Here is a 17,500-nt window from a genome sequence, read left to right as displayed (position 1 = left end):
TTTTTTTTACACACACACACACACACACACACACACACACACACACACACACTCAAACACACACACACTCACTCTCACACACATTTTCTCATATACACTCTCTCATACACACTCTCACTCACACACTCACACACAAACACACACTCACGCACACACACACACACACACACACACACTCTCTCATACACACTCTCTCATACAAACTCTCACACACACACTCTCACACTCACTCTCTCATACACACTCTCATACAAACTCTCACACACACACTCTCTCACACACACACACACACACACACACACACTCAAACACACACACACTCTCACACACATTTTCTCATATACACTCTCTCATACACACTCTCACTCACACACAAACACACACTCACTCACGCACACACACACACACTCTCTCATACACACTCTCTCATACAAACTCTCACACACACACTCTCACACTCACTCTCTCATACACACTCTCATACAAACTCTCACACACACACACTCTCACACTCACTCTCTCATACACACTCTCATACAAACTCTCACACACACACTCTCTCACACACACACTCTCACACTCACTCTGCTTTGTTACACACAGTGTTGTAAATGTTTACTGTGGATCGATAAGAAGTTAATGTGCTTCAAGGCATCAAGAATATTATATATATAATCATATTTTAAATTAATCAAATCATCATCATTTGACTCGTACCTTTTCTTAAATGGTTTCAAGGCTGAAATGTGAGGTTTATACTTTTATAAAATATGTTTTGTATTATTTGAAGTGACGCTGTTGAAATGGTTTGGTGTGTTTCCATAAACACTGACCCTTGTCACCCAATACAGCATGTGTGTGTTCTGTGTGTGTGTGTGTGTGTGTGTGTGTGTGTGTGTGTGTGTGTGTGTGTGTGTGTGTGTGTGTGTGTGTGTGTGTGTGTGTGTGTGTGTGTGTGTGTGCGTGTGTGTGCAGGTCATTAGTGTGAAGAGTTTCTGAAGGAGTTCTGCTGGATCTGTGATGAGCGTCAGAAGACCAGCATGATGATGCAGAACACACTCTCTCACATACACACTCATACATACTCACACACTCACGCACTCACTCACTCACTCACTCACTCACTCACTCACTCACTCACTCACACACACACACTCACTCACTCACTCACACACACACTCTCACTCACTCACTCACTCACTCACTCACTCACTCACTCACTCACACACACACACTCACTCACTCACTCACACACTCACGCACTCACACTCACGCACAGACTCACTCATGCACACACTCACACACACTCACACACACACTCACTCACTCACTCACTCACACACACTCACGCTCACTCACGCTCACACACACACACACACTCACTCACGCACACACTCACACTCTCACACACACACACACACAATCTTAAAGTAATAGCAATAGAAAGGTAAATGCACAATGATTTGTGTGTTTAATGTGTGTCATGACAGGACTTCACATACTAGAAAGCCTGGAGCTTGACGTTTCTCCTTGCTGACATGTTTTCTGATCAAACTGATGCGTATAGACAACTGGGAATGTTATAAATACAAGACCAGGCTATGAAGAGAAGCAAAGACTGATAAAAATCCCCCAAATATCTGAACTTTTACAAAGGATAAATGCCATACATTCAAATCTGCTTTTGTTCCAGCCTTAAATGATGATTTTTATGTCTGTGAGTTTAATATGTATGATCACACAAACACCAGCAGTTCTGGGAACGTCACTGATTCCTGAGGAGCGTCTCTGCAGATTCAGGAAGAGGAAGATTCCACAGATCCTGGAACAGATTCAGGAAGATGATGTAGTTATGGAGCGGCGTTTCTGTGTTTTATGCAGTCGGACATGCTGTGCTTGAGAGAAAAACTATTTATATTGTAATTTAACAAAAAAAAAAGATTGCAAGTAATGTCTTCGTAAGGCTGTTTTTAATTGCAGAAATAAAGTAGTTGCTGAGGATAGCAGTGAACAGTCTTCTTTTCTTGTTCTGCTGTGAATCACAGGCCTGATTCTGTCTGTGTGGATCATGAAACGACTAAAGACTAACCAAACCATCACTGTATTTCACTACAGATCAGCAGAATAAACACTTTCACTGCACAGATCTGCAGAATAAACACTATTTCACTACACAGATCAGCAGAATATACACTATTTCACTGCACAGATCAGCAGAATAAACTTTCACTGCACAGATCAGCAGAATAAACACTATTTCACTGCACAGATCAGCAGAATATACACTATTTCACTGCACAGATCTGCAGAATATACACTTTAATTTAATTTGATCAATCAATAAATTCCTCTTGAAACAAACTTTGTTGTATTATTTAAATTGAATACTGTGAAGCTGCTTTGATACAATCTGTATTGTGAAAAGCGCTATACAAATAAACTTGACTTGACTATTTCACTGCACAGATCAGCAGAATAAACACTTTCACAGCACAGATCTGCAGAATAAACACTTTCACTGCACAGATCTGCAGAATAAACACTTTCACTGCACAGATCTGCAGAATAAACACTATTTCACTGCACAGATCTGCAGAATATACACTATTTCACTGCACAGATCAGCAGAATAAACACTATTTCACTGCACAGATCTGCAGAATAAACACTATTTCACTGCAGATCAGCAGAATAAACACTTTCACTGCACAGATCTGCAGAATAAACACTCACTGCACAGATCTGCAGAATAAACACTTTCACTGCACAGATCTGCAGAATAAACACTATTTCACTGCACAGATCTGCAGAATAAACACTTTCACTGCACAGATCTGCAGAATAAACACTATTTCACTGCACAGATCTGCAGAATAAACACTATTTCACTGCAGATCAGCAGAATAAACACTATTTCACTGCAGATCAGCAGAATAAACACTATTTCACTGCACAGATCAGCAGAATAAACACTATTTCACTGCATAGATCTGCAGAATAAACACTTTCACTGCACAGATCTGCAGAATAAACACTATTTCACTGCAGATCAGCAGAATAAACACTATTTCACTGCAGATCAACAGAATAAACACTATTTCACTACACAGATCAGCAGAATAAACACTATTTCACTGCAGATCAGCAGAATAAACACTATTTCACTGCACAGATCAGCAGAATAAACACTTTTACTGCAGATCAGCAGAATAAACACTATTTCACTGCACAGATCTGCAGAATAAACACTATTTCACTGCAGATCAGCAGAATTAACACTATTTCACTGCACAGATCTGCAGAATAAACACTATTTCATTGCACAGATCTGCAGAATATACACTATTTCACTGCACAGATCAGCAGAATAAACACTCACTGCACAGATCTGCAGAATAAACACTTTCACTGCACAGTACTTCCTGCTCAGCTACTGTTCGGACGCTCTTGCTTACTGCTCCGCGCTTTGCTCTATCGCTTTTATATTTTATCTTCTATACTTTTATAATTTTAGCTCCTTTTATCACCTAATTTTAACTTCAGCAAATCAGCACAGTGCTCAAACGACAAAGTTTGGATTACTACAAAAACGCAGAATTCTTCTACCCGACCAGCTTACATTCCGGGGAAAGGAAAACACAACTGCCTACAAGGATAAGAGAGAAAATGCCTCTTCTGGAATCTACTTGCTGCACTAACTGCCACAGACTTTTACAAAGGATTGCAGTTCTTGAAACAAAGTTATTTACGGGACCACCAAACCAGACGGAACACACAACAGAGCTTCGTCATGGACACCCTCAGCATATAGCCGGTGAGTCCCATGAAACTAGTGCTCCTCGACAGGTAGAGAAACAAGCCAATCGACTTACAAATCGATGGCACAAACAGGGAGCGAGACCCAAAGACACTCGAGACATCAGATTGTCACGAGCCCCACATATTGCCGCAGTAGCATCCTCTACCCCAGATACAGCTCTGACAAAGATTGCAAACACTGGTCTCCTACCAACACCTATACATCTTGAGAACAGATTTGAAGTACTAATGAATGTAAATGAGGAACCCCCAAACGTGATGAATGTGATCGAACACAGACTGAATCAGCCAGTAGCTAACACTGATGCTAACTGGCGCTCAAGGTCGAGCAGACAGCGGCACTCAGCTCAGAGCGCAGCCGAGCCCAGGACTCTGATAGTGGGGGACTCCATAATCAGAAACATTAGCAGCAGGGATACAACTACATGCTGCCTTCCACAAGCAACAACTTCTGATATAAACAGGGAACTTCAGAACATTCTAATGAAACATAAGACTGCAAATCGACTCATCATTCATGTGGGGAAGAATGACATTCATAAAGAGCAGTCAGAACTCCTTAAGAAGGATTTCAATGAACTTTTTGAAACACTTAAAAAACTGAAAGTTCAGACATTCATCAGTGGACCACTCCCAGCAAGAGGGACAAACAGGTTTTCACGGTTGCTTGGGATTAATACATGGCTGCAAAAAACCTGCAATATAAAAGGAGTAAACTTCATTGACAACTTCAATCTCTTCTGGAGTCAGAGACAACTATTTCATCGGGATGGCCATCACCCAAACAAACTTGGTTCAAGAGTGTTAAAGGACAATATCGACTTCTCCCTCAATCATCCTTCTGCAGTGTGTGCCAATCCACTCAATCAGAATGGCACACACACACCTGGACACAGTATGAATGACCACAGGACTTCACTTCAGAATGGACATGATGTTGACATATCACACAAGGACAATGATAACACCACTGAGCCACAACAACCTCTGCTCACGGACACAATCTCAGCTGAGCCATGCCCACAGAGCTCACCACAGACAGACACATCAGAACTGCTCCAAGATTCAGCACCCAAGGACGACTTCCTGGAAAACAGCCAGGGAAGCCAGGACAGCATATCACAGCCTCCTATAACACCAGAGCAACAGCCCCTTTCACCAGACACGTTCTTCCTCTCGCCAGCAACTCCACTCCTGTGCTTCTCACAGAAAATGGAAGAACTTGTGCATGCTGGAACCAGACTATCACACTCTTTTGCTGCAAGCCCCCAGATATCAACCAAAAAACGTCGGGCACCGCTACCACCAAAGCCTGCAGGCCCAGCTCGCCCTCCCCCTGCCTCTGTGAGAGCTCTTCGGCCTCTGCCACAACGCCAGGGCCCACACCCTCCTCCATCTGCTCGAGGTGAACCAAAAACAACTGATACCAGCTCTCAGTGATGTGTGTCGGGTCCCCGTTTTGATAACAGTAACTTTCTCAAATGTTTACAGAACAAGCGGGAACCCAGTGTGCCTGTATCTTTCTCTATTGCTGTTCTATTACAAGATAGAAAGTCTAAGGCCTTCAATAGCCGTACAGCAAACTCAACTAATCTGGTGCCTATTGCACGTCTAACTAAGATTGGTGTAGGGAAAAAAAGTAAGACTGTTAAGTTAGCAATTTTAAACATCCGCTCACTTAAAAATAAATCACTTCTAGTCAATGACTTAATAACCACAAACAACCTGGATTTTATGCTTCTAAATGAAACCTGGCTAGAAGACAGCTGCAGTGCAACAATCCTCAATGAAACATCCCCTCCTAACTTTACTTTTATGAGTGTCTGCAGAGCTGTTAAGAGAGGTGGGGGTCTAGCTGCTCTTTTTAAAGATATCTATCAATGTAAGCAAATATCATTTGGGAACTACACGTCTTTCGAATATCTGGGGATTGTGTTAAAAGGTGCTCCACGCATTTTACTCATCATTACTTACAGGCCTCCAAAATACTCTCCAGCCTTTGCTGAGGAATTTACAGAACTGTTATCAACAATTACCTCAGAGTTTGACTGTTTTGCCATTGCTGGAGATTTGAACATTCACATAGATAATGCAGAAAACAATATGGCAAAAGAAATCAAAACTGTTTTAAAAACTTTTGATCTGACTCAGCATGTACATGGACCCACACACAATCATGGACACACTCTAGATTTACTTATCAGTAAGGGTCTAAACATCTCATCGATTGTTATTAAGGATGTAGCACTGTCTGATCATTTCTGTATTTTCTTTGATATATTGATCTCTCCTGCCACTGAAGCTAGATCTGTGTCTGTCAAGAAGAGATGCTTAAATGAGAACACTAGTGTACTATTTATGAAGGCTATATCCTTAACACCAAGCATATCTGCTGACTCTGTTGATTTTCTCCTTGATTCTTTTAACTCAAAAGTTAAAAGTGCAATTGATGATATTGCTCCTGTGAAAGTCAGGAAGAAGAGTGGCAGACAAAAAGCACCTTGGAGAAACTCAACAGCAGTGCAAAATATGAAAAGACAATGCAGAAAAGCAGAGCGCATGTGGCGGAAGACAAAACTTGTAGTCCATTATAACATCTACAAAGACAGCCTTCATGCTTTCAATATGGAACTAGGCAAAGCTAGACAGACTTTCTTCTCAAATATTATAAACTGCAATTTAAACAACACACGCACTCTTTTTGCTACTGTAGAGAGACTGACAAACCCCCCAAGCCAGATTCCCAGTGAAATGCTCTCCAACAGCAAGTGCAGTGAGTTTGCTTCTTTCTTCTCTGACAAAATCAATAATATCAGAAAGGTGATCAGCACATCCTTGAGTTGTGCTGGGGTCAGACAGATCAGACCACCTGAAAAAGTAGTAACTTTGTCTGATTTCCAAAAAATTGATGGCAAAATTTTGGTAGAAACCGTACAGCACCTTAAAACATCAACATGCGCTCTTGACACACTTCCCACATCTTTTTTCAAAAGTGTGTTAAACAGTTTAGAAGCAGATCTTCTAGAAGTGGTAAATGCCTCACTTCTCTCTGGGAGTTTTCCAAACTCCCTGAAAACTGCAGTTGTCAAGCCCCTCCTGAAAAAGAACAATCTGGATAAGACCATATTAAGCAACTATAGACCGATCTCAAATCTTCCTTTCATAGGCAAGATCATTGAAAAAGTTATCTTCAATCAGCTGAACAAATTCTTAAGCTCGAATGGATACTTTGATAATTTTCAATCTGGTTTCCGACCGCATCACAGCACAGAGACAGCGCTCATAAAGATAATAAACGATATTCGCTTAAATACTGATTCAGGAAAATTATCAGTGCTGGTACTACTCGACCTCAGTGCTGCATTTGACACTGTCGATCATAACATACTTCTTGACAGGCTGGAAAACTGGGTGGGGCTTTCTGGGATAGTCCTAAAATGGTTCAGGTCATACTTAGATGGGAGAGGTTATTATGTTAGTATAGGAGACCATAAGTCTGAGTGGACATCCATGACATGCGGAGTCCCTCAAGGCTCAATTCTTGCGCCACTCCTGTTCAACCTGTATATGCTCCCAATGAGCCAAATAATGAGAAACAACCAAATTGCTTACCACAGCTATGCAGACGACACACAGCTGTACTTAGCCCTATCGCCTAACGATTACAGCCCCATTGACTCCCTGTGCCAATGCATTGATGAGGTCAACAGTTGGATGTGTCAAAACTTTCTTCAATTAAACAAAGACAAAACTGAAGTTATTGCGTTTCGAAACAAAGATGAAGTTCTCAAGGTGAACGCATACCTTCTCTCTAGGGGTCAAACAACTAAAAATCAATTCAGGAATCTTGGTGTGACACTAGAGTCAGACCTTAGTTTCAGTAGTCATGTCAAAGAAATAACTAAATCAGCATACTATCATCTGAAAAATATTGCAAGAATTAGATGCTTTGTTTCCAGACAAGACTTAGAGAAACTTGTGCATGCTTTCATCACCAGCAGGGTGGATTATTGTAATGGACTCCTCACTGGCCTTCCCAAAAAGACCATAAGACAGTTGCAGCTCATACAGAACGCTGCCGCCAGGATTCTGAGCAGAACCAGAAAATATGAACATATCACACCAGTCCTCAGGTCTTTACACTGGCTCCCAGTTAGATTTAGGATTGATTTCAAAGTATTATTACTGGTATATAAATCATTCAATGGCCTAGGACCTCAATACATTGCAGATATGCTCACTGAATATAAACCCAACAGATCACTCAGATCATTAGGATCATATCAGCTAGAAATACCAAGGGTTCACTCTAAGCATGGTGAGTCTGCTTTTAGCTATTATGCCAGCCGCAGCTGGAACCAGCTTCCAGAAGAGATCAGATGTGCTCCTACAGTGGTCACATTCAAATCCAGACTCAAAACACTTCTGTTTAGCTATGCATTTACTGAATGAGCACTGTGCCGCTGTTCGTCCGACTGTACTGTACTGTACTGTACTGTACTGTATTTCATTTTATTTTTCTAAACTGTTTTAATTATTCTTATTTCTTTTTATTATTTTAATTTCTTCTATGTAAAGCACTTTGAATTGCCATTGTGTATGAAATGTGCTATATAAATAAACTTGCCTTGCCTTGCCTTGCCTTGCACAGATCTGCAGAATAAACACTATTTCACTGCACAGATCTGCAGAATAAACACTATTTCACTGCACAGATCAGCAGAATAAACACTTTCACTGCACAGATCTGCAGAATAAACACTATTTCACTGCACAGATCTGCAGAATAAACACTATTTCACTGCACAGATCTGCAGAATAAACACTATTTCACTGCACAGATCAGCACAATAAACACTATTTCACTGCATAGATCTGCAGAATAAACACTTTCACTGCACAGATCTGCAGAATAAACACTTTCACTGCACAGATCTGCAGAATAAACACTTTCACTGCACAGATCAGCAGAATAAACACTATTTCACTGCACAGATCAGCAGAATATATACTATTTCACTGCACAGATCTGCAGAATAAACACTATTTCACTGCAGATCAGCAGAATAAACACTATTTCACTGCACAGATCAGCAGAATAAACACTATTTCACTGCACAGACCAGCAGAATAAACTATTTCACTGCACAGATCTGCAGAATAAACACTTTCACTGCACAGATCTGCAGAATAAACACTTTCACTGCACAGATCTGCAGAATAAACACTTTCACTGCACAGATCTGCGGAATAAACACTATTTCACTGCACAGATCAGCAGAATAAACACTATTTCACTGCACAGATCAGCAGAATAAACACTTTCACTGCACAGATCTGCAGAATAAACACTATTTCACTGCACAGATCTGCAGAATAAACACTTTCACTGCAGATCAGCAGAATAAACACTATTTCACTGCACAAATCAGCAGAATAAACACTTTCACTGCAGATCAGCAGAATAAACACTATTTCACTGCACAGATCAGCAGAATATACACTGTTTCACTGCACAGATCTGCAGAATAAACACTTTCACTGCACAGATCTGCAGAATAAACACTTTCACTGCACAGATCTGCAGAATAAACACTTTCACTGCACAGATCTGCAGAATAAACACTTTCACTGCACAGATCTGCAGAATAAACACTTTCACTGCACAGATCTGCAGAATAAACACTATTTCACTGCACAGATCAGCAGAATAAACACTATTTCACTGCACAGATCAGCAGAATAAACACTATTTCACTGCAGATCAGCAGAATAAGCACTATTTCACTGCACAGATCTGCAGAATAAACACTATTTCACTGCAGATCAGCAGAATGAACACTATTTCACTGCACAGATCTGCAGAATAAACACTATTTCACTGCACAGATCAGCAGAACAAACACTATTTCACTGCACAGATCAGCAGAATAAACACTTTTACTGCAGATCAGCAGAATAAACACTATTTCACTGCACAGATCTGCAGAATAAACACTATTTCACTGCAGATCAGCAGAATGAACACTATTTCACTGCATAGATCTGCAGAATAAACACTATTTCACTGCACAGATCTGCAGAATATACACTATTTCACTGCACAGATCAGCAGAATATACACTATTTCACTGCACAGATCTGCAGAATAAACACTCACTGCACAGATCTGCAGAATAAACACTTTCACTGCACAGATCTGCAGAATAAACACTATTTCACTGCACAGATCAGCAGAATAAACACTCACTGCACAGATCTGCAGAATAAACACTTTCACTGCACAGATCTGCAGAATAAACACTATTTCACTGCACAGATCTGCAGAATAAACACTATTTCACTGCACAGATCAGCAGAATAAACACTCACTGCACAGATCTGCAGAATAAACACTTTCACTGCACAGATCTGCAGAATAAACACTATTTCACTGCACAAATCAGCAGAATAAACACTTTCACTGCAGATCAGCAGAATAAACACTATTTCACTGCACAGATCAGCAGAATATACACTGTTTCACTGCACAGATCTGCAGAATAAACACTTTCACTGCACAGATCTGCAGAATAAACACTTTCACTGCACAGATCTGCAGAATAAACACTTTCACTGCACAGATCTGCAGAATAAACACTTTCACTGCACATATCTGCAGAATAAACACTTTCACTGCACAGATCTGCAGAATAAACACTATTTCACTGCACAGATCAGCAGAATAAACACTATTTCACTGCACAGATCAGCAGAATAAACACTATTTCACTGCAGATCAGCAGAATAAGCACTATTTCACTGCACAGATCTGCAGAATAAACACTATTTCACTGCAGATCAGCAGAATGAACACTATTTCACTGCACAGATCTGCAGAATAAACACTATTTCACTGCACAGATCAGCAGAACAAACACTATTTCACTGCACAGATCAGCAGAATAAACACTTTTACTGCAGATCAGCAGAATAAACACTATTTCACTGCACAGATCTGCAGAATAAACACTATTTCACTGCAGATCAGCAGAATGAACACTATTTCACTGCATAGATCTGCAGAATAAACACTATTTCACTGCACAGATCTGCAGAATATACACTATTTCACTGCACAGATCAGCAGAATATACACTATTTCACTGCACAGATCTGCAGAATAAACACTCACTGCACAGATCTGCAGAATAAACACTTTCACTGCACAGATCTGCAGAATAAACACTTTCACTGCACAGATCTGCAGAATAAACACTTTCACTGCACAGATCTGCAGAATAAAAACACTTTCACTGCACAGATCTGCAGAATAAACACTATTTCACTGCACAGATCTGCAGAATAAACACTTTCACTGCACAGATCAGCAGAATATACACTATTTCACTGCACAGATCTGCAGAATAAACACTTTACTGCACAGATCAGCAGAATATACACTATTTCACTGCACAGATCTGCAGAATAAACACTTTCACTGCACAGATCTGCAGAATAAACACTTTCACTGCACAGATCTGCAGAATAAACACTTTTTGCCTGTTACAATATTGCGTCACCAAAAAAGTAAGTAATTGTGTTACTTGTTTACTTTTAATGTAATGCATAACGTTACTTTTGCTTGTGTTCTCATCTGAGCTGGACTTGATTGATTGTTTTTAATAACAAAAAACCTGAAGTTCCTTTTTTTTTTGTCAAATGTAAAGGCTGTAATGTGTTCTAGACGTCTCACGGGGATATCTTTGTGTGTGTGTGTGTGTGTGTGTGTGTGTGTGTGTGTGTGTGTGTGTGTGTGTGTGTGTGTGAGAGAGAGAGAGAGAGAGAGAGAGAGAGAGAGAGAGAGAGAGAGAGAGAGAGAGAGAGAGAGAGAGAGAGAGAGTGAGAGAGAGTGAGAGTGAGTGAGTGAGTGTGGGTTAGTGTGTGTGTGAGACCGTGTGTGTAATCAAGATAATCAAAGCCAAAACGTTGTGTTTTGAATTTTATGTTGATATCTAAAAAGAATAATCCGCCACTGTTTTATATGTTTATTTTATAATGCATGTTAAAGCCGTTGTGCGCTCCAGCTGTTGGTGGCAGTAATGCGCCAAACATGGTTTGTTGAAAGCCAGCAAACAAGAAGAAGCGTGACTGCGCATGCGCGGAGGTCAGACAGCCAAAATGGCGGCGAGTAACGGCGGCGGGATGGAGGTGGACGCGACAGGTGAGAAATTCACTCGCGAGTGTCACTCAACGCGCTTCATTAATGACAGACTCACTTCACGAACATTAACCAACACATACGATAGCTTTACTGAAATCTCAGATCTCCAAGAACGGCCTGTGAGGCTCGCGCTGTTACTGACTGATGACACAGGCTCGGGCTTGTTTCTGATTGGACAGGGACCGTCATAACTCCCGCCTCCTGGGCGGATTCTCTCCTGTGATTGGCCACGTCTGTTGCTCAGATCTGATGTTTTGGTTTTGACGCTGTCATTTAAACTTCATAACAAACGTATGAAACACTCGTTCTCAGGAGTATTTATTGACCAAAATGATCTGAAGATATAAATGAAATTCTTCAGTATTAGAGTCATTAAAACGTTTCAAATGAAAGATCTGAATGACTTAATTTCAGTCAGTATAAATTAATCTGTCATACTTAAATATAATGAATGAAATGGACACAAAGAGAAAGTTGTAGATATTTCAGAATGTTTATGTTGCGTTTTGGCCACACTTTAGTACATACATCAAAAATGATTTAATTGTTAGTACAATGTACTTATTGTGTTGATGATGTATTGCAAAACTCTTTGTTTAGGGGTCAAGAGTGTAATTATAGATGTAATTACAGGAATGAACTATAGCTGCAGGTATTTTTCAAAAATATAATCACAATATAAAAACATTCATGTACACCGTAAGTGCATTGTATCAAAGTATTTGTTTAAATCTTAGTTTATAGCAGTTAAAAACATTTAATATAAACTAGAACCTGTTTTTTAATCATCAGAAAGTTTCTCAGAACCATCATATAGTAATAGACAAAAATTATTGATTGATTTTAAATTATTGTCGTGTGTGTGTGTGTGTGTGTGTGTGTGTGTGTGTGTGTGTGTGTGTGTGTGTGCGTGCAGCGAGCCCCAGTGTGATGGCGTCTGGTGTAACAGGCAGTGTGTCTGTGGCGTTGCATCCGCTCGTCATCCTGAACATCTCCGATCACTGGATCCGGATCCGCTCGCAGGAGGGACGAGCCATTCAGGGTATGTGTGTGTGTGTGTGTGTGTGTGTTTGCTGAGCTTCATAGTCTAATCCTCGTCCTCAAAGGTAAAAACTGTTCACAGATGTAAAACAACGATGAGACCTGAGTCTGGTTTGTTGTCATTATGTAACGTTGAGTTGTCGTTCATGTGTGTTTGTAGTTGTCGGCGCTCTGATCGGAAAGCAGGAGGGAAGAAACATTGAGGTGATGAATTCATTCGAGCTTCTGTTTCACACCGCAGAGGATCAAATTCACATCGATAAAGAGTATTACTACACTAAAGAAGAGCAGTGTGAGTATGAGTGAGTGTGCGAGTATGAGTGAGTGTGCGAGTATGGGTGTGTGTGTATTAGTGACGCTGTTTTTCCTCTTTCAGTCAAGCAGGTTTTTAAGGACATGGAGTTTCTGGGCTGGTACACGACTGGTGGCGCTCCTGACCAATCAGATATCCACATTCATAAGCAGGTGGGTGGAGCTGCAGACGAAGCACCTCCCATGTGTGTTGTGTCATAATGAAAATGTGTGTGTGTTTTTGTAGGTGTGTGAGATCATCGAGAGTCCGCTGTTTCTGAAGCTTAACCCCATGACCAAACACACTGACGTGAGTCACACACACACACACTCACACACACACACACACACACACACACACACACACACTCACACACATATACACTCACACACACACATATACACTCACATTCATACTCTCTCTCACACACACACACACACACACACACACACACACACACACTCATAGTTTCTCACAAACTCAGTCTCACAATCATACACTAATACTCACACTCATTCATACTCATACTCTTACTCAAACTCATACTCGTACTCACACACTCATACACACTCATACTCATACACTCATACTCGTACTCATACACACACTCATACTCACACTCACGCATACTCGTACTCACACACTCATACACTAATACTCACACTCACTCACTCATACTCATACTCAAACTCATACACACTCATACTCACACACACACACACACACACACACACACACACACACACACACACTCATACTCACTCATACTCGTACTCATACACTAATACTCACACTCACTCATACTCTTACTCAAACACACACACACACACACACACTCATACTCACTCACTCACACTCATACTCACACACTCGTACTCAAACACTCATACTCAAACACACTCATACTCCTACTCGTACACTCATACACTCACACCATATCACACTCACACCATATCACACTCACACCATACTCACACTCACACCATACTCATACTCACACTCTCATACTCTCTTATGTACACATACTCAGACTCATACTCACTCAGACTCATACTCACACTCACTCGCACACATACTCACACTCTCACTCATACTCACACACAATCACACTCACACCATATCACACTCACACTCATACTCACACTCACACACTCATACTCTTATGTACACGTACTCAGACTCATACTCACACCATACTCACACTCACACCATACTCACACACTCATACGCTCTTATATACACATACTCACACTCACTCAGACTCATACTCACACTCACTCGCACACATACTCACACTCTCACTCATACTCACACACAATCACACTCACACATACATACATACACACACACACACACACACACACAGAATGTGTTTCTGAATCCTGACCTTTGACCCATTCTGTGCAGTTGCCAGTCAGCGTGTTTGAGTCTGTGATTGACATCATCAGTGGAGAGGTGAGTGTGTCTGTGTGCAGTTGTGTTTGTGGTCTTGATCGCATCATTTTTAACTTAGAACTTAATGAACAAGAAATGTGCAAATGTTTCTATATGTTCATGTACCTTCAATTACGCTCTAGAGATCAATGTTTGTGTTAAACTCGTCATGAAAGGAAAGTTGCGCTGGTCTTCTCTCCTCTATTGTGTCGTAAATCCAGTGAAACGCTTCTGGAACAAGAACAAATGTGGGCAGGGCTTGATTGTGTCTGTGAGGAATTGATTGGATGGTTGTGGTTTGTTATTGGCTGATCTCATGTGAGTGACAGGTTATAGCCCCGCCCACATCATCAGAGAAGAGAAGAGACGCTGCAAGAGGAACTGATTCTGATTCAAGATTATTAACACAATAATGATGATGTGCACTCATAAACATTTACAAATAAATTGTCCATTTTGATTTTATGTTGACTTTATGGAGCTTATGACAGTCATGAGTTGCAATATTGAGGTTCAGTAAACGTCTGTGTAAATGTTGTGTGCCGTGTCTCGTGATAGTCACTCAAAAATGAGTAAAATGACACAGTCGAGCTCTTGAGATGGACTGAAGCTGATAGAGACTCGACACGTTCAGGCTGATCAGATCCTTCACATGATGATCACAGCTCATCTGAAAACCTCTTTAGTTTGGAGGTCAGAGGTCGTGAGCTTTTGTCCTGTTGCTTATTAGCTGTGTTGATCTCGCTAGGCGACGATGCTGTTCGCTGAACTGCCGTATACATTGGCGACAGAAGAGGCCGAACGCATCGGAGTCGATCATGTCGCGAGGATGACGACCACAGGATCAGGAGAAAACTCTACAGGTACACTCACTCACTCACTCACTCACTCACTGACTCACTCACTCACTCACTCACTCACTCACTCACTCACTCACTCACACACAAACACAGATTCACTCACTCTCTCACACACACACTCACTCACTCACTCACTCACTCACTCACTCACTCACTCACACACACAGATTCACTCACTCACTCACACACACACTCACTCACTCACTCACTCACTCACTCACACACACACAAACACAGATTCACTCACTCACTCACTCACACACACACAAACACAGATTCACTCACTCACTCACTCACTCACTCACTCACTCACTCACACACAAACACAGATTCACTCACTCTCTCACACACACACTCACTCACTCACTCACTCACTCACTCACTCACTCACACACACAGATTCACTCACTCTCTCACACACGCACACACTCACACTACAGATCATGTGAGTGATTGTTGTCTGTGTGTGTTTCAGTGGCGGAGCATCTGATCGCTCAGCACAGCGCTATAAAGATGCTGCACAGCCGCGTGAGGGTCATTCTGGAGTACGTCAAAGCCGTTCAGGCAGGTGAGTTACACACACGCACGCACACACACACACACACACACACACACACACACACACACACACACACACATCTGACAACACATCTTAAACTCATTTACAGTCACAAACTCTTTGCTGTGTGTTTGTATGTGTGTGTGTGTGTGTGTGTGTGTGTGTGTGTGTGCGTGTGTGTATATGTGTTTTTGTGTACGTGTGTTAGGTGAAGTCCCGTTTAATCACGAGATCCTGCGGGAGGCAAACGCTCTGTGTCACCGTTTGCCTGTTCTCAACACACACAAGTTCAAGACCGACTTCTATGATGTAAGTGTACACAAAAACACACTCTCACACACACCAGGGTGGCCGCGGGTCCTTAAAAAGTCTTAAAATGTCTTAAATAAAGTTTTCCTAATAAAAGGCCTTAAAAAGTCTTAAAAAGTCTTAAAATGTCTTAAATTCAGATTCGATAGGTCTTAAATATTTCTGGTCACGTTACCGCTAAAATGTCTCCAGTCTGACGGACCTAATATCCGTCAAATAACCAGTGAAGCATTGAATCGCGAGAATGATTCAGATTTGATTACATAAACAGCTATTGATAATGATAATGTAGGCTTTTTCTGGTAACGCTGTTGAGGCTCGCGCTGCTTGTCTCTATGAGATTTTATAGGAAGAAATCAAAACAAATGAGCAGAACGGCAAACATAAAAAAAACTCCCAGAAGAAACATACTGAGGTAAAAATTCTAAATGTTGAGCTTTTTTATTTATAACATGTGATATAGTTAAGTAACATAACATGACGGGAGCTATTTTGCTGAATATTCTTACGATTGCAAATGTTACATTGATTTTAGTTCAATAAACAAGTAGTGACAGGGCTCGAATTTCGGCGCGGGATTGTGCATAATTTTAATCATTCCCGCAGGTCTACCATTTATAATGCGGGAAATTCCCGCAAACATTGATTCACTTTAGCATGTAGGTTGTATTGGTAAATTAATCCACACAGATTATAAAATCAGATCAGTCATTTTAAAACTGTCTGCGAGACGCAATTTCACAAACAGCGTGAGTGATTCAGCGGTGCTGCGTCTTCTCTCTCTCGTCTCAGGCGGCGATAATACACTCTCGCGTTTCGGGAGTCGGGATAGACGGAATTGTCACTTGCATAATCGGGCCAGCATTGCATCATGAGTAACTAAAGTTTACCATTTGCACGTCTTTTAAAGTTTTACCAGTTTAAACATTCACGCGATTTGAAACTATTCAGTAGCCTACTTGCGCGCTGTCTGAGAGATGTTT

The 17,500-nt window shown here is 41.1% G+C and overlaps 2 protein-coding genes across 5 annotated transcripts in view; both read left to right on the top strand.

Moving 5' to 3' along the window:
• The window catches only part of evc (EvC ciliary complex subunit 1), a gene marked incomplete at its 5' end in the record, with an annotated part of 37,688 nt that extends 35,677 nt beyond the window's left edge, over positions 1 to 2,011 (top strand). For all 4 annotated transcript variants that reach the window (XM_082176926.1, XM_082176924.1, XM_082176925.1 and 1 more), the window contains one exon: positions 976 to 2,011. In XM_082176926.1, coding sequence (XP_082033052.1) covers positions 976 to 983 — 8 coding nt within the window. In that variant the 3' untranslated portion in view covers positions 984 to 2,011. The remainder of the gene's footprint in view (positions 1 to 975) is intronic.
• Positions 2,012 to 11,875: 9,864 nt separating this feature from the next.
• cops6 (COP9 signalosome subunit 6) overlaps positions 11,876 to 17,500 on the top strand; it is a 14,821-nt gene continuing 9,196 nt past the window's right edge. Inside the window, exons 1-9 of the mRNA XM_082177114.1 lie at positions 11,876 to 12,022; positions 12,939 to 13,064; positions 13,224 to 13,355; positions 13,440 to 13,528; positions 13,602 to 13,664; positions 14,763 to 14,810; positions 15,538 to 15,652; positions 16,125 to 16,217; positions 16,417 to 16,517. Of these exons, the coding sequence (XP_082033240.1) occupies positions 11,956 to 12,022; positions 12,939 to 13,064; positions 13,224 to 13,355; positions 13,440 to 13,528; positions 13,602 to 13,664; positions 14,763 to 14,810; positions 15,538 to 15,652; positions 16,125 to 16,217; positions 16,417 to 16,517 (834 nt within the window). The 5' untranslated portion in view covers positions 11,876 to 11,955. The remainder of the gene's footprint in view (positions 12,023 to 12,938; positions 13,065 to 13,223; positions 13,356 to 13,439; positions 13,529 to 13,601; positions 13,665 to 14,762; positions 14,811 to 15,537; positions 15,653 to 16,124; positions 16,218 to 16,416; positions 16,518 to 17,500) is intronic.

Source organism: Leuciscus leuciscus (assembly GCF_965113295.1).
Source record: "Leuciscus leuciscus genome assembly, chromosome: 8".
NCBI classification, from domain to species: Eukaryota; Metazoa; Chordata; class Actinopteri; order Cypriniformes; family Leuciscidae; genus Leuciscus; species Leuciscus leuciscus.
Note: the sequence above shows the minus strand (reverse complement) of the source record. Positions and strands in the feature narration are given on the sequence as shown.